This window comes from Microtus ochrogaster, chromosome 26 (assembly GCF_000317375.1).
Source record: "Microtus ochrogaster isolate Prairie Vole_2 chromosome 26, MicOch1.0, whole genome shotgun sequence".
NCBI classification, from domain to species: domain Eukaryota; kingdom Metazoa; phylum Chordata; class Mammalia; order Rodentia; family Cricetidae; genus Microtus; species Microtus ochrogaster.
The window spans coordinates 7,564,822-7,583,286 of NC_022025.1; the positions used below are offsets into that span (position 1 = coordinate 7,564,822).

Below are 18,465 nucleotides of genomic sequence, written 5' to 3' on the forward strand. Positions count from 1 at the left end.
CTTTCCTGGGGTTAAACTATTCCAAGGGCTTCTTACAGCTACCCAGCCAGCTAAACTTCAAAACTTTTTCCAGGCCTGTTCCTTGGCAGCCAGACGCCTCTCTATTCCACAGCCAAAAATGATATATCAACTCTGCTTATGCTGTTAGCGAGGAATGTGGGATGACCTTAAGCTACATGCCTTGCATTCTCAATGTGCTGGGCCTTGTTCCCAAACTGTTGGTTCTTTGGGACTTTTGTTTGCCCTTCTGGAAAAAGCCAAAGGAAGAAAACCGGCACTTTTGCCTGCTATTCTGGTTGCTGGCTGTCTTCTCTGATGCCTTTTCCCTTTTCCCAACTTGCCAGCTAGTTGCTTGGTAAATGTTTTGATTCCAGGGGCTTCAGTACTGGAAACAATGGGGTTTTACTTGTTAGAGAATTTACGGTGAGTCTTCCTTTTCTCTGTTGTTCTAACAGGTTTATAGCTTCCTTATCAGCCTGTGTCTAATTCAGCTAGCTTTGCTAGCTGTAAAAGTTTATGTTTCCACTAACGTTTAAACATTTATACTTTATAGGATATTACAGTGTTTTATAAACACCGGTATAAATTAATAGCCACTAGCAGTTTTGAAAGCCCATGGAATGCTTTAGACAGACACACGTAGAATTACATGTCCCCCTTTTCAATTCTCCAACACTTCTCAGACATAGCTGCTTTCTGACATTGGGGGAAACTGAGGCTAGTTAATAGTAACTCATATTTTGTTCTTGGAAAAGGAGCAAATTCCCATACATAATTAAGGCTGGATTGTGACATGTTTTGTAGCCTAGGTTAGCCCTGAACTTATGGCCCTCCTGCCTTAGCCTCAGAAATGTTGGTATTGTAAGTTAACACCACCATGCATGGCCCTAGTTGGTATTTCTTAACATTAAAAATTTAGCGAGTTAAAAAAAAAAAAGCCTGATTTCAACATATTTTTGTCTAACTCCTATCACAGAAGAGTGTAGTGTTTTAATGCCAGTGGGATCCCATTTCAAATTTTCAGAAAAAGCCGGGTGGTGGTGGCGCACGCCTTTAATCCCAGCACTCGGGAGACAGAGGCAGGCGGATCTCTGTGAGTTCGAGACCAGCCTGGTCTACAGAGCTAGTTCCAGGACAGGCTTCAAAGCCACAGAGAAACCCTGTCTCGAAAAAACAAACAAACAAAAAAAAATCAAATTTTCAGAAAAATTTATGCATTTATGTTATGAGTTAGCAACCTTTTAAACCCTTGCTTTCCTTTTCTTCAGTGGGCCACCATTTCTGAGAGAACTAACTGTAGGAGCTGGATTTTTCTTTTATCTACAGACGTGGTATACTCCTGTTGCTGTGTTCAAATCCATTAACATATTTTCACTAGAAGTGTCTGAGCACTCTTTGATGCAACACTCACGAGGCCTTGTGCTACTTGGGCAAAACAGATTAAAATCATGAATGTATAGCCAAGAATTATACAAAATTTACATCCTAGAACATAACCAATAACTGTTTAAAATGCACAGATGCTCTGAATCTCTAATTATTATTTATATGCATTTAATTCATTTTCAGACCAAAAAAGAAACAATCTATCATGGTGCTAGTTGATGGAACTTATTGGTTGAAGAGAAGAGTCCAGTCAAATGCTAGCCAAAATGTGGACATACTTCGGATTCAGATTGAGTCTAGTGCTGAGGGCAGCAAACCTGTTCATCACTGAAATAAGCTAAGGCTTCGCGATGAATCATAAGGGAAACATAGCACGTGGCCTGTGCCAAGTTGTCATTTTCATTACGTGTGAGATTGCACCTGAAGGACAGTTTAATTTGCAGCTGCTGAAAATATTTCAACAGAGTGGTACTGTTACAAGCGGCAGGTGGTGCCAAACGGGACTTTTGCAAGAACCGCCATCTGCGGGCTGAGATATGGAAAGATGTCAGGGGTGCTGCAAGAGATAAAGATGGAAAAAACACTGCTGTATTTATTCGGCATTGATTGCAAGTGTCGAGACTAAAGAGACCCTGCTTCAGAAAGCAGCACTGGCTCACGATTAATAAATAAGATTATTTATTCAGCTTCTACCCTGTGCCCCGGGCATCTCAACGAGTACCACAGTATCTGTAATGACAAGGTCTTATTGCCAGAGGCGTGCCATTTAAGCTAGCCAGATGAGAGAATGCTTTCCAATTCTATTTACCTTTCGTGGTGTTTGTACTGAAGTTTTATGCTGGTGCAATCCTTGTACTTTGATCTCATTAGAATGGATCTTGCCATCTTCTTTTGATGTTTAAGTTTCAGTACACATTCACATCAGCTTCCTGCTTCACATCCTGAGAAATTAGCCTGAAGTGTGTGCGTTTGCCAATTCCTTAAACCTTATCTCCTGGCGTTTTGCAAACTTCCCAGAGTAAAGAACATGTAAATGTGAAGGGAGGTAGTGAAGCTGGAGCTTTCCATTGCTAAGAGATCTTTCTGTATATGTTTGTTAGTTTTAATGGATTTAACCACAGGGAAATCAAGGATTCCTATCTGAGAAGTGGAAATTGACATTTTTCTTTTTGGCTTTAGTGGTTTACAGGGCACAGACTTAAAAAGAAAACCAACCAATTGGCTAATGCTTTCCCTTCTGCGTCTCTTTTGATGGGAGTAGCCAGAGTAGCTTTCTTTTGTGAAGGCCATGAAGAGTCTTAGATTCCTAAGGAGAATTCACAAAGTAGCAAAGCGGGCCCATTGAAAGGATCTTGATCAACTTTTGCCTTGGAAGGTTTGGTGGCAAGGCAAGTTGTGGAACTGCTTGCTCATTCTCAGGACGAGAGCCATCTCTGGCTGCAACATATGTGTTGTTTTTAGCTCAGAAAACAGAGGAATATGTTTTGGATTATTTTAATCGTATTGATGAAATCTAATTTTGAAAAAATGTCAAACCGAAAATTAATTTTACTTCATTAATTATTTAATGCAGATCAAAGTGGAAAAGCTTTTCTTAAGCCTCAAAGAATTTTCACAAACTTTCAAAAGAGCATTTTGAGACCTCATTATTGGGCAATAACTTTTCAAAGTAGTTTTCAGTTAAAGTCTATTCACTTTTGTACCCCAAAACTAAGCCATCTGAATCAAGAATGGGTTTGCGCCATTAGAATAACTTAAGCAAGCAGTGCAAAGAAGAGAGGAACCTATTTGTAGTAGCACACACTCTACATTTTTAGAGATAGGGGCAGTAATACCATGAGTTCAAGACCAGCCTCAGCTAAACCTTTTGGGGCATCAAGATGGTTCATCAAATAAAGGCGTCTACCAACAAGTCAGTCAATCAGAGTAAAGTCCATAAGAGCTCCTCATGTTTGAATGGAGAACCTATTCTGACAAATTATTCTCTGGCCTCCCCTAGCATAGATACAAATGTAATTTTAGAAGGAAAGAAGACATCCTTCGTTTTTTTAAAACCCATTTCACTTATAGAGATTCACTCATTCATTCACCAAACCACTTATTTGATGTTTTGGACTATATACTGTTTTCCAAATAATATTCATCCACAAAGAAGAAAAAGAATCAGAACAACTGAAAATAAGGAACAAGAAAACAAGCGATGAGAATAGAGTTGTGTAGATTCTCACTGTGGTATGAGCACCAGCTGCCAGAGAATGAGTTTGCATACTCTCTTGGTCATGAGGAGACATAATCACCATTGCAAGTATTATAAGAGAATGCCTTTGATTGTGTCTTTCTTACATTTTCAGAGGTTTAATCCATTGTCATCATGGCAGGAAGCATGACGGCATGCATGCAGGCAGACGCTGAAGCAGTAGCTGAGTACTACATCCTGATGTATAGGCAGAAAGAAAGGCTCTTTCTGTGTTTGGAATAGGCTTTTGAAACCTCAGAGTCCAACCTTAGTGATACCCTTTCTTAATAAGGCCACATCTCTTACTCCTCTAAATCTTTGCAAATAGTGCCATTTCCTACTGTATTTCAAATACAGGAGCCTATTGGGTGCACTCTGATTCAAGCCTCCATACATATTAAAAGGTGCAAGATAGTAAAACAGTTTCAGACAAAGACAAGGTCGAATGCATGGAACGTGACTTTCAGGAGAGAAGAATCTTAGGGCGGGGGGGCTAGGCTCTGGAGCCATTCTCTGAGAAACATTCAGAAGAAGCTGAGGAGAAGTTTTCTTCTGCACAGAAGCTAACCACAGAACATTGGAAATGCAAGATAAGTGTCTATGACAATTATAAAAATGAGAGTCATGGAGAAGAGCTCAATGCTAAGACACTGGCGGGCGCAAATGTTATTTCGGTATCACATGAACAACACAGCTGGGAAGACCTGGTGAGGTGTGGTCCAGGGTCGTGAATGAGTTCACTTAGAAGGACACTGAAAGGAAAATGGGGTTCATTCTGCTGGAAAGAGATGTACGGGCTAGTTTGTGGGCAACACTTACTGTCGTAGATTCTTCCATCAGGCACATTGTGACTGATGTAACCGGTGGCAACGTTTACCACTTTTCTCTTGCGGTAGAATACGTAGAGTCAAAATTTTGACCTAGCTCAGGTTTATATACTGATCACCTTCAGCTGTATTACCACTGTCTCAGTGTGATATCGGTCTCTGTGTCATCTCAGCTTACCATGACTGAGTTCACACCACTCTGTCATATCTATGACGGGGCACGGTTCTGTGGGATACACACCGTCAGTGGATTGCCTCTCACTGCTTGTCAGATGGCTCAGATAAAACCATTGAGGTCAAGGCGGAGAACACTGCTGTATTGTAGCGGGAACATAGATTAGGTTAGAAAAGTAAGGCTAAGAGCAGGAAGTGGGAGTGAAAGAAAGGAGGAAAAAGGTTTAGGAATTTAGGAGGCAGATGGGAGTTCTGGTGCAGCCGGAGACTACATAGCTAAACATGACTGCTTATATAAAGGCGCCCGTGAGAGCACCAACCAAAATAAGAAATGCAGGAGGGGGCAGCTTTGAAAAGAAAGTGCCCAATGCCTTCCATGCCAGATGAAGCCAGTCCACAATCTGGGGAGAACTCTTAACCAGAACCACAAAGTGTAAGAAATGGCTCTGAGAAGAAGAACTGGATGATATGGACTCTCAGAGTGGAAGAACAATATAAACAGATGGAGAATCCTGAAGTAATGGAGAAAATACTAGATCGGTTCATTTTAAGGGTGAAAAGGGGAAAAATCCAGAGTGAAGTTTAGAAAGCGTGCATCTTGAGGGATTTTATAGATAACAGGGAGAAAAGACAGTGGTGCCCAATAACGAACAGCTCAATCTCAGTGTCAAGAAGCATCAAAAAGTAAGGAAAGCAAAGCAAGCTGTAAACAACCTGAATGTTTTTCTGTCAATAGATAAGCAAGACCTAACCAAGTTTGATTGGGTAGTATGATATCTCTTGATGCCTGATGGCAGGGAACGATAGAAAAGAACCCAGTTAGCAAAACTTGGGGAGCAGATGGGAAGTGGGGCCCCTGCTCCGGTCCTCTGTTTTGATGGACACAAGACTTTCCAATGTTCTCTAAAACAACATCTGTGGATATGTTTTCTTTTTTAAGATCAAGTAATTAAAGGGGAGCTACGTCAAAGAAAAGGGTTGTTGAAGAGGGAGAAATGGAAAAACGCTTGGAGTCCCATCTCTATAGTGATACTAAAGTTTCCTTCTACTTTAAATCACCGTACTTGCAGATATGGGGTCTGTGTTTTTTCCTCGGCACTATGATACAATCCCAGATAAGGCAGCTGGAAAGGAACAGGTTTAGCTGTCCATAATTTGAGGGATATAGTCTGTGCTTTTCAGGAAGGTCTGTGTTTAGGAAGTGGGAAGAGTCCTGACAGCAGCAGACAGACTAAGAAGTAAGGGGACAGGAAATGGGGTGGGACTAAAAATCTAAGGGCTCATTTTCCAGCAGGCCATTTCCTCCCATTACACTCCATGCTAATGGTTCCTCTCCACCCAAGATGGCCTTACAAGCTGGGGGGCAAGGGGTCATGAGTTCCAAGGAAGCGATTTTAAACTCAAACCTCAATAAGGGTTATCTATTCTCCATTCTATTTTAGCCAGCATCTTACCAGTCATTTCACCACTTCAATTTCAAATATGGCCACCTTCTTTCCATTTATTTTTTTCATGACATGTGGGAAAAGGCATGTCTTTCCATCTCAGATGTGGTAAACTAAGGCCACGTTCTTCCTCTCTATTTGACACTTCTTCACATAGTCTGAAGACTTTTATTCAGCCACTGGTTTAAAGCAGAAGCTTCTTTCTTTTTCATGGTTTTAGTCATTCATTGCACCATGCATTCAACTTTCTACCTGTGAATTAATTAAGTTCTACCAGCCAATTAATTTAAAATAATCTGGCCCTGTGTCCTTTCCTTCATCCTCACTGCACTTTGCTGACCAGGTCACTTTTGCATCCATTGTGTCTCTCTGGTTGCTTCAGCTCGGTCTGCCAGCCTTCCTTCTGGCCTCGCTGTGCCCACTTCCAGCCCCTCTTATTTTATTCTGTGAAGCAACTGAGCCACAACGACACTTCCACATCATGGAATGTAGAAATGTTATTTAGCTTTCCGTTGCCTACTCTGACCACTTCCTCTCCATTTTGTCTTCTCTATGGACACAATGTTCCCTGTTGTTTCTGTCATCTTGTGCATGTTTTCCTTCTTTGTGCCTCACACCTTAAATTCTAAGAAAAATTTAGAGGCATGTCTTTATTGTTTTTTTTTTCTAAAATCTTAGTTTGACTCTTTCTTGTACAGTATAAGAATTAGAACATTTACCTGCTGGATATCTGGTGACAGTCACCATCATGAGCACAGAGGATCTCCATCGTAGTAACTTGTGATCTTCTATATTAAAAATAAAGAGTAGTCACTGAGAAATATTTAATAAATTGATAGTACAGATGCTAAAAATGCATGAAAAATAAATCTACTTGAATTTTTAGTTGAAAACACAATGCAGTCTTTCTCATAAAGCTATTCTGAACCCAAGTAGTGTTAAATGCATTAAAATGCAAAATAGCGAAAAACAAAGTATTGTATGTACGTGTAGATGCTGGTATTTTCTTTAGTTGATACTTGGTCATGAGAAAATGTGTTGAAAATTATCTTACATCATCTCTCAAATTTATTAAGTTAATTATATTCTTGCAAACATGGGCTTTTTGCTGAAACCTTAGACTCGAATTAGATTAATTTCCCATGAGAAGGAACCTGAAGAAAGGTAGTTAAATTTAGTAACTGTAAAGTCTTTGTTAGGCTAGGATCTGTAGAACTGCATCTGTTTGTAAGGTGACGTTTGACCAACTTCTTTGGTTGGTTCTTAAATTATTACTCCATTATTCTGGCTCACTGGAAACATTTCATGTGTTCTACATTACTTCCAGGGCCTGTATACTTAGCCTGAGATGACTTGGTGTGTATCTTTTTGAGGTTTATTTCAGGGCATATCATTCCGAAGTAAACATAAAAAGATGTCACAGTTAAAGAGAAGGTTATTAAGGTAACTATTTAAGGCTTAAGATCAGGACTGGATGTCATGGATTTTACACTGATAAAGTTAGTTTTGTGATCTGTTCATTTCCTATGTCTCTTAAGCATGGTGGAGACTACATGATATATATAAGAACCAGGATTGGTGATAGCATCTCTGTCCAGGAGAAGGCTGGAAGAAAAAGGATGCAGAAGAAAATATGTGTCAGGTGGTTCAAAAAAGGTTGTGGCCCCCAGTTATTTTAAGAAATTTGATTTTATATTTATTTATTCAAATATTTATTTGGTTGGCTGGTTTTGGTTTCTCAAAACAGGGTTTATCTGTAGTTTTGGAGCCTGTCCTGGAACTCACTCTGTAGACTAGGCTGGCCTTGAACTCACAGAGATTCACCTGCCTCTGCCTCCTAAGTGCTGGGATTAAGGGTGTGCACCAACAGCACCTGGCTGATTTTATTATTAAATGAGTGGTTAAGAACATGGAGCACCTGGAGACAAACATGATGGGGTAGAGGAGCATTCTGGTGGTTGCATGAAAAAATATGGACGGCTGTAAGCTAGGGACAGACTGGTTGAAACATGGTGATCTGCATTGGCACTGGTGACACTGGAGTTTGATATGGAGTGGACAGGCTGCTGGACAGAATGCAGAGCATGGAGTTCAGTCTTGATCTGAAGAGTAAAATGATGTCGCCATATTCTGAGCTGGGAACGGGAAAATGAGTGGGAACGAGCAGTTCTGTTGCCTACACAGATTTCACCTTTGCCCCCCAAGTATTTAATGAAAACAAGAAGGAAGTAGTCAGGACTCTTTAAGTAATTTGAAGCAATAAAAGAAGAATAACTGCATACAGCAACAAGGAACACTTGATAACTCTCAAGATTGAAAAGGATTTGGATAATCAATAATTTGTTGTAAATGGGTTTTGTACCCATGCCTAACACTCTGAGCAAAATTAAATTTCTTTTGTTGAGATATTTCATAATGAACAGGCATTAGGTAAAGTAAACCAAAAACGTGATTAAGCAAGGAAACTCCCATCTTAACATATAACAAAGTATAAACAAAAGAAAGTATAAACAAAACCTATAGATTATCCTTATTCTTTAAACTGCAGATTAATAAATAGAATGTTTTTCTCAGATCCTAGATTCATCAGTGCTCATCTCATCCCAGAGAGTGACAACCCTGAAGATGATAAAGTGTATTTTTTCTTCCGAGAAAATGCAATAGATGGAGAACATTCTGGAAAAGCCACTCATGCTAGAATTGGTCAGATATGCAAGGTGAGGTAAAGAAATAAAAAGCATTGTTCATTCACTATTTAATTTATTTAATTTCATTTTATTTTCCATTGATTTAAATGATGTTTAAAATGACATCTAATACTGAATATTTAAATGTTAAAAATGATTGAAAAATGTATTATATACAAATAGGAATATGCTTAGAGATTATGAAATAACTATTTCACAATTACATTAATTATTTTGTTTCAAAGTCATGGAATACAAAGTATTTTCCTATATGAATAAGAATAATATATTACCTGAAAGAATATACCTTCTACATTTTCAGATTTAGCAATTTTATACACTAATATATTTTGAATAGATATTTGATATTGGAATACAGATAAAGCATTGAACCATGAGCCAAAATTGGGATAGGTTATATTTACAAACTGGTGATTTCATCAGCACATAGGTTCTTATTCAAACACATACAAATATCGGAATGAGGTAATCTGATATTTATTTTTCTGGAGGATTTGGTGTTTAATACGGTATAATATTGCATAACATTGTTATAGCAGAAAAAGATCGATGGGGTCTTTCTGATCTCTTTCTTAGCATATTATGATCTGATGATACAATACAACTGATTCCTAAAAAGTTTCCTTTGTGATTTGGAAACATAGAACAATGTGTAGATAAATCAGACATTTTTATGAAAATAAATAAGTTTAAAGTATTAGCTACAGAGTTATTAAAAGCTATATAATATAAATACCATATAAACAGAATATAAATGTATTCTCTAATTTTAAGAAAACTGTTACTGCAACATGTGTACATAAAAATTAGTTTTAGCTGGGCAGAGGTGGCACAACACCTTTAATCTCAGCACTTGGGAGGTAGAGGCAGGCAGATCTCTGTGAGTTCAAGGCCAGCCTGGTCTAAAGAACAAGTTCCAGAATAGTCAAAACTACACAGAGAAACCCTGTCTCAAAAAAAAATCAAAAAGAAAAAAAATAGTTTTAAAGATAGTATCTTCTTTTAAATATATGTCTTTGCAATAGAATTCAGAGTAACATTTACATTAAAATTCAATTTTATTTGCAGTAATAAGGCATTCTGAAAATATTTTCTAGGGAATATTTTCTCAACCAACTGGTTACAGTCTAAAAACTGTCTGACTGTTGTAAGCTGTTGAAGTGTTTGGTTTCAGTAGCGTGACTTGGTGGATTTTTTGTCAGTAAAGACAATAAGCAACACTCCTCATCCATTAGATATATGCCCAGAGAAGGCTAATTTTATACCCAGTAGCATCCCTGAGTCAGGCTGCAGCGGCTGGTGAGATTCAAAGAAAACGCCGGCTCAGTAGGGAGAACTTGCCTAACCCAGAGCAAACAAGCGATTAATAATTTTCCATTATTAATAGCACGGTAGAAGAGAAAATTTCCTTTAAATTATTTTAATTGAAAAGTTGTATTTATTTGTAACATACAGAATATCATTTTAACATTTATAAATGGATAAATCTAGCAAATTAGTATATGTTTTAAATCATATACTTTTATGCTATGTGGTAACAATGCTTAGAAATCTTTTTTAGCAATTTTTAAAGAATATAATATTAAAACTACATGTAGCAATCATGCTACATAATAGATTTCTTGAACCTCTTCTTCCCGTCTATTCAAAATTTTCTATCCTTTGGCCAATTTGTGTTCAAATTCTACTGTTCTCCTAGACTCAGTGGGTCACCATTCTAAGCATTGCTTTTGAGAGTTCAACATTTTGGGATCATTTTTACTTGAGGTCAGCAATATTTATATTAGCCTATCTGACTGAATTTACCAAACAAGTACTCCTGGTTTAATCATATTAAATGGCTAAATAATATTTCATAGTGTACATATTTCAAATGAGTTAATCTACTCCCATTAATGGACAAAATGTAACATTTAAGAACTTTTTTTTTTTTGAGACAGCATTTCTCTGTAGCGTTAGAGCCTGTCCTGAAACTAGCTCTTGTAGACCAGGCTGGCCTCGAACTCACAGAGATCCGCCTGTCTCTGCCTCCTGAGTGCTAGGATCAAAGGTGTGCACCACCACCCAGTACATTTAAGGACTCTTATGGGCATTCCCTTTACTGAGCTTTGTATCAAAGATTTGAGCAAAAATATAATAAATAGGATAATAGTTTATATTTAGACATTCAGAATGGTTATGACTCATTTGAAAAGCAGAGAATGGGGGATTACTTGATTACAAGAAAAGATGCCTTTTTAAAAAAAATTTAAACATGGAAAAATGAAGAAATACATTCATGTTCCTGGAGTTTAAAAATGGGAAATAGAAACATATTTGACACTTCTGTGTAGCATGCTTGCTCTATAGAGTAGCTTGTGTTACCTTTCAGAATGACTTCGGCGGACACAGAAGTCTTGTGAATAAATGGACCACATTCCTGAAGGCTCGCCTGATTTGCTCTGTGCCGGGTCCCAACGGCATTGACACCCATTTCGATGAATTGCGTAAGTGGCTGATGTTTGACGCATAGGACATATGTGAAGTGCTTAGTCTTACTGAAACGTTACGTGCCATGTTTTGTTAATATCCATGGGAGACCTGTGCCTGAACAGAAACAGAGGAGGAATGTATGGGGGAGGGGGAGATGAGACAGAGGAGGGATATATGGGGAAGGGGAAGGTGCGAACAGAGGAGGGATGGATCGGGGAAAGAAAAGGAGGGATGGGGGAGGGTCTGGGAGGAAAGGAGGGGGGGGGGGCAAACTGCCCACTAGATGTAAAATAAATATGGAACTTTCTCTGGTTGTGTTTTCAAACAGAAGATGTATTTTTAATGAACTCTAAAGATCCTAAAAATCCGGTTGTCTACGGAGTGTTTACAACATCGAGGTAAACGACACTTTATTGCTGTGTTGGATAAATTGCCCATCCTGTAGCTGCTTAGCCGCTTGTATCGCTTCAGGTTTTGAGTGTCTGTGAATTCTTGGTTCTGACATGCACTGATAATGATTTTACAAGTCATGAGGTCAGGGGCCATTGAGATGGTTGCTGGGATGAAGGGGCTTGTCCCAAAGCTCACAACCAGAGTGCGATTCCAGAAAGCAGATGGGGTAGAAAGCTGACGGAAACAAGTTGTCCTCTGAACGGTGAGTCACTGTGGCACACGTGTGTACTCACATGGGTGTGCCCGCTCACCAAATACAAGTCATCAGAAATTACAGCATGTAATGCAAGGATATCGTCACTATAAATAGAACAATGAAGCAGTATGAAAATTGTGTGTTATATTGTATATAGTACAGTTAGTAATAATATAATGGTATTTAATATACAGCAAGATGGGGATCGTAAAGTTGGAAACAAGAATTTTTTGAAAGAAGCTTTTAGTGATATAAAAGAAGAACAGAGGAACTCGGTTTGGAACTTAGAACTGTAGCAACTGTCCGATGCACTCTGTCTCAATTGCTGTCAGCAAATGCTAAAGAAATGAGGTGATAGGCAACCTAGGATATTTAGTGTTGCCCGCTGTTCCCCTGGAGGGGAAGTCCTCTCTCTGGACAGGTGGTTGACGGAGAACAAACACGCCTCTGGTGTCCAGAAGTCGGGTAGGCTTCCCACTGCTCTCACATATGTAAAGTCCTTGCTCCCTCTCCCTGCACATTACCTTAGAAGAAGTCAATAAAAATTTGGCAGAGTTAGAGAAAGTGAAAAGCGAACAAATAAAAATATTAAGTTGTTTGTATAAATGTTTTTAATGTTTCTTTTGTTTCTGAGATTAATATACTTATAATCTTTCCATTTCTCCAGACCTTCACATATACTGCTCCCCACTTTCCTTCAAACTCATGCCCTCTTTTTCATTAATTGTAAGTGCATGCATAAATATATAGCTGTATATACACATATGTTCTTAAATGTAACCTATTCAGGTACTTTTACAAATATTAATACAGCATTTCATAAAATTTTAATATATGTATATGAGTTTACACACTTCACATGCATTAGAATATACTATATTTATTATATCAAAATTTCTGAAAGTTAGCAAATAGATTTTCTCCTTTTTTACTCTAATTACTCTTTAATTTGATGGGTTCCTTGATTTTTTTCATTAACTACCTAAAATCCAAATATTTAAAATATAATCTTATAAAATGATTCCTTAAATTCAAGCAAGAACTGGAGAGAGAAACCAGAGAGCCAAGTTCAGACAGGTTTTTGTGTGTTATCTGCTTGACACACAATTCCAAATTCAAGCTTCATTTCCTCACTTTCCGTTCCTTTCCATTCCTCTCCCTGTACATTCTTTCACTTCCATACCCTTCCAGCACTGTCATCAAACTGCGCTTTTCTCTTTCTAGTTCTTCCAAAAGTTCTTGCTCTCAAGGAAAAAGTAGCTGCTTAATCTTTTGGTCAGACAACCCCCATTCTACTCAGCAGAAGGTTCAAACTATATAAAGTATTTTTGGAATAAATAAACTCATTGCATGGCTATTAGTAAGCATATGCATTGAGAGATGGCAAATTATTTAAAATAAAAATAATATTGAATCCACTAAGAAGCAATGTTGGTGAGTATGGTGATATGAAGAGAAAGATTAATTGTAGAATGTGATTTGGCATATTTATAAATATTAAAGACATTTAAATCACTTTGGCATCATTACTTAACAAAATGAACTTTGGAAATGAAGAGACACATATTACTAAATCTATATGCAAGTCCATATGCCGATGCATTAGTAAATCTAGACAACGGCAGTAGGACTGTGGGAAGTGAGTGGCAACTCTCAATCTGTCTTTCTGTGTCCCTATTTCCTAGAGCAACAGCACTTCTCAGTATTGTCTGTGAGAATCACCAAGAATGTGTTAAAACTTAATGTCTCTAATTTACAAATCATATACACAAATTCTATAAATCATATATAAAAAATTTTAATTATAAAATAGAAATAATAAAAATTCATATCGTTTATCACTAGAGTTTCTGACCTTGGAAGAATGAGTTGGCCCTATGAATCTTCTCTTTTGACCAGTTCACTGGGTAATTCCCATGCTAGTATTTAGGAAATCCGTATTTTGATTGCCACTGTTTAATGCGTGAAATAATTTCTTCACTCTTTCAATAAGATAGGTTATTGGTAGCAAAGGACTCCAAATTGTATGCATTAAACTTCAGAATTATCTGATTCACCAAGGTTACTAAATATGTAACAATAAAATGGGAAATAATCAATAAATTTCGATGAAAGTGGGATGCATCAAATGTGGGTTAGTTCGTAATTTATTCTATCATGGAAATATTAAACATTGTGCATATTTATTGAGGTTAGTATGGAGTCGTATACTCATGGTAAGTGGTTGTCAGAGTCCAATAGATATCAGTTTCCCTTCTGTATCATTGTCTAATGAGCAACTTTTATTGCTTAGGAACCCACAGTTATTCTGTGGCATGATTTATATGTGCTTTCAATATGACTTGCATTGTTATAAGTAATGTAAGCGTGCACTTTATTTTTATATAATATTATAGATAAGCTGTGCTTTTTGCAGACCAAGTAAATGGAAAATAGTTTCATCTCAATGACAAACACAGTTATTTCAATTGCTTGCTTTTGATTGATAGAATGATAAAAACATCTGCCATAATTCTCCACTTGGACCATCGCATAACGCCTACTACCTTAAACTATGCTCGGTGTTGTACAGATATAATAATTAATCCTTCATAGATTTCAGATCTCCAATGTTACTTCAATTCACACCTTGGCTTAGGAGTTAAAATTCGAATGTGATATGCCTCCATACATTCCTTCAGAGAACCAGTTGTGACTTTGAAAATGATGTTTTATAGTTCTAGAGACTACAATGGTTTTTTTTCTCAGTAATGATACTTGAGGATGAAACAAAAATTTTAGCTTTTATTTCTTTACGACATCAAAACTGAATATTCATTCATATATGTCTTTCTTGTCCAGCTTTAATAGTTTATATTTGATATAAATTGATGAAGACCAAATAAGATTTCACACACTTTAAACAAATCATGATTTAATCCTTTATACATTGATAAAATGCATTGATGAGACCAAACTAATCCCAAAGAATATTTGTGGTTGCAAAGGCTCTACGTGTGTTTTGGTCACTAACATCTGAAGCATAACGGGGAAGTCCAAATCATCCTACAGCCACTAACTAGAGATAAAGCCACTTTTCCTTCTCTTCTCTCCTAGCAACATCTTCAAGGGCTCTGTGGTGTGTATGTACAGCATGAGCGATGTAAGAAGAGTGTTCCTTGGCCCATATGCTCACAGAGACGGCCCCAACTATCAGTGGGTGCCATATCAAGGAAGAGTCCCGTATCCACGGCCAGGAACTGTAAGTGGTTTTGATATTTAACACGTGGAATGAATATATTTTTGTCAAGTATAGCAAATAAGTTGAGGTGTAAGTATTAGCACAACACAGAGCGAAGAGTCTATGACTACAAAGAGAAGTTCAAGACGGATTCTGTGTGCTTCCTCGTAACTCCACATATAACATGTTCACCACACATTCCAGTATTTAAATTGCTTCCATATCCTTAGTTGTCCCAAATTCTTTAAGCAAAACATGAATGAGAAGCCAATGCACCTTCCTTTTTGAGCAGAACACTGAAGAAATGGCTGTCATGGACACTGAAACTACTAGAAGGTATATGAGCTGCATCTATCTGATGGTGAGGGCGCTGCTTATCCTGATTATAGGGTAGGCTGTGGTCAGAGGAACAGTAGTGAAACCAACGTTATCTTCCCATGGCTTTGATTGAGCTTGCAACACTATAATTCCAATAAAACCATGTCAAGCTAAACAAAATGTCATGTAACAAAATATTCTTTTTAAAGATACATATAAAGAAAACACATTAATATAATACAAATGCAGGATAGTCAGCCTAAAGACCATGTCAGAGCAATGTTTTCTTTAAGGGGCTTAAGAGCAGAGAAAAGGTCTATTTCAGATGGCACAGTACAGTCCATCACTGAGGGGCACCAAGGCAGGGGCTTGAAGCAGAAGCTATGGAAGAAGGTTGATAGACAGCTGGCACCCTGGCGTTTGCTAAGGTAATTTACTTACACCAGGAGATCATGCCCATACTGGCACCACCCACCGTGAGCAGGGCAGTCCCATATCAGGTACCAAACAAGACAATGTCTCAGGGACATGTCCTTAACTAGTGTGATCCAGGCAACCTCCCATTGGCAGGATCTCAGGTGGAGCTGGGCTAAGTGTTTTTAAGATGGAACTGAAGGAGACTTGTTCATATGTCTTCAGTGTGTCTGTTTGAGGCTTAATGACTTTCCCACCCTATTTCCTGATTATACTGTGCAATTTACTACATCCTTGGGCTGTCATGATCCTCAGTTGTTCAAACCCTAAGAATTCTTTCACTTGGGTTTCGTAGGTGTAATTAAAGACTCATCAGTTAACTTTTTCTTGACTGCTGTTCTACTTAGCTTCATGGCTGTTGGCCCTGCCTCCCCTGTTGTCAAGGCCTGTCCTCCTGCCTCTTCCATCTGAGTAACTAATTACAATGGCTTGTGTCGCATCCTAGTGAGCCTAATGTTTTAGTGAACAGATCACCATTCTACCTGTGTGCCAGAAATTATGTTCATGCAGCTCCAGGCCCAGGTCATTCCCTGTTGTAATATAAACAGCAGGCTGCTTCCCGCCACCAGGCTAGCTTTACCCAAAATGATTACATGGAAACTGTATTCTTTTGAACACTGCCTGGCCCATTAGTTCCAGCCTCTTATTGGCTAGCTCTTACATATTGATCTAACCCATTTCTAATAATCTGTGTAGCCCACGAGGTGGATTACCAGGGAAGATCTTAACCTGTGGCTGTCTGGAGTGGGAGAATCATGGCGACTCACTGACTCGGCTTTCTTTCTCCCAGAATTCTGTTCTGCCTACTCTGCCCACCTAAGGGTTGGCCTATCAAATAGGCCAAGGCAGTTTCTTTATTAATTAACCAATGAAAGCAACAGATTAGAAAGAAATCACTCCCACATCAATTCCCTGTCAATCCCAACTAGGAGTAGCATTTTCTTATCAAAAGAAACTTTAAGAAAGATATTTTTAGAAAGTGGAAAGGACTTACATTTGAAATATAGCTATTAGTTTAATTTTACTTCAGTAGTTTAATAATATGATGGATTCAAGACAAGTATTTTTTATTACCTTACTAGATATAGGATTTAGTATTTTCGTTTTCTCTGCATTTCTAAAATTATCTATGAGAAAATTAAAAATATTGTGTTTTATAAAAAAATTGTTTCTACCTGATAATGCTGCAACAACAACAAAAAATTCAATACGATTTGAAAATAATAATGACTAGATGGAAAGTTTTTATTATAGAGAAAGAAATGGAGACTTATGAAAACAAAGGGCATTTTCTCCAGCTTTTAGTCACAAACTGTCCCCTCTTTCTTAGTAGACAGTTTTATGTTTCTATGGATGACAGACCTCCATGTCTTAAATATCCTGCTCAAAATACCTTTTTAATATGAATAGCGCTTGTGAAATCAGTAATAGAAATTACTATATTCTGGGCTTTGTTCTATGGGATATATTGTACTGGGATACACACGTATACACAAACATTAACCAATTCTTTTTCAGATTTTAATGATGAGAACTATGTTAAGTGATGGTACCAGTATTCAGCCTCCAGCTTAGCACTAACTCACTGTTCAAAGTAAGCTCTTAGGAGAAAGTATAACAGCAAGCACTGTGCTCAGAGTGTGTAGAGAGAGCATTGCATAAGTCAGGAGTGGGAGAGGATGTGATGAATGTTTTAAGGGCGCAAACTGTCATTTCTCTGTCATTTCAGCAACATTACTGAGGGGCAGTCATAAAAGCAATATTTAAACAACACGCTATTATATTGTTTGAAAACAATAATAGCGTGTTGTTTAAATATTGTTGTGTAGCCCTGGCTGTCCTAGATCTCACTCTGTAGACCAGGTTAGCCTTGAAAAGATCCTCCTGAATCTGTCTCCTGAGTGCTGGGATTAAAGGCGTGTGCCACCACACTCCAGCTATTATTGAAATTTAAAGAAAATCTATAAGCAAATTATATTTTATGTTTAAAAACAGATAATAGAGAAAGAAACGAAAGCAAGTTGTAGAAAAATTAAAATAATCCTCAGTTACAGTTTTTACTCACACCTTTGCACATTTGTTCCTGATGTCTTTATAAAGGAGAACACAAAGATCCTTTTTCAAAATTCCTTCTTTTCTCTTTGAGAGTGTTTTGCCTGAATGTGCCTGTACTCCACATACGTCCAGTCCCTGAGAAGTCTAGAGAGAGCATTGGATACCCTGAAACTGCAGTTATAACTGGATATGAATTATCTTTTGGGTACTGAGAATCATACACAAGTCCTCTAGAAGAAGCCATGACATCTCTTTAGTCCCATAAATAATCTTAAAAGCTTTTGAAGTATGTAGCTTTTTATAAGTTTTAATGTGATATTAAAGAAATCTCTAAGGTTTATCAAAACAAGAAGTCTATTATTCTATCATATCTAGTCCATGTGCAGGTCAAACATGTACACATATATATTGTACTCTCATTTCAAAACATTATTTAATAGCTCTTGAATTATTAATGAATTTGTCAAGTAACTGGCAAGAGGTTGATTTCTAGCTTTAATC

The 18,465-nt window shown here is 37.7% G+C and overlaps 1 protein-coding gene across 1 annotated transcript in view; it reads left to right on the forward strand.

Moving 5' to 3' along the window:
* The window catches only part of Sema3a (semaphorin 3A), a 208,591-nt gene that overhangs the window by 154,210 nt on the left and 35,916 nt on the right, over window positions 1-18,465 (forward strand). Inside the window, exons 7-10 of the mRNA XM_005358326.3 lie at window positions 8,643-8,785; window positions 11,148-11,262; window positions 11,577-11,646; window positions 14,994-15,138. Coding sequence (XP_005358383.1) covers window positions 8,643-8,785; window positions 11,148-11,262; window positions 11,577-11,646; window positions 14,994-15,138 — 473 coding nt within the window. The remainder of the gene's footprint in view (window positions 1-8,642; window positions 8,786-11,147; window positions 11,263-11,576; window positions 11,647-14,993; window positions 15,139-18,465) is intronic.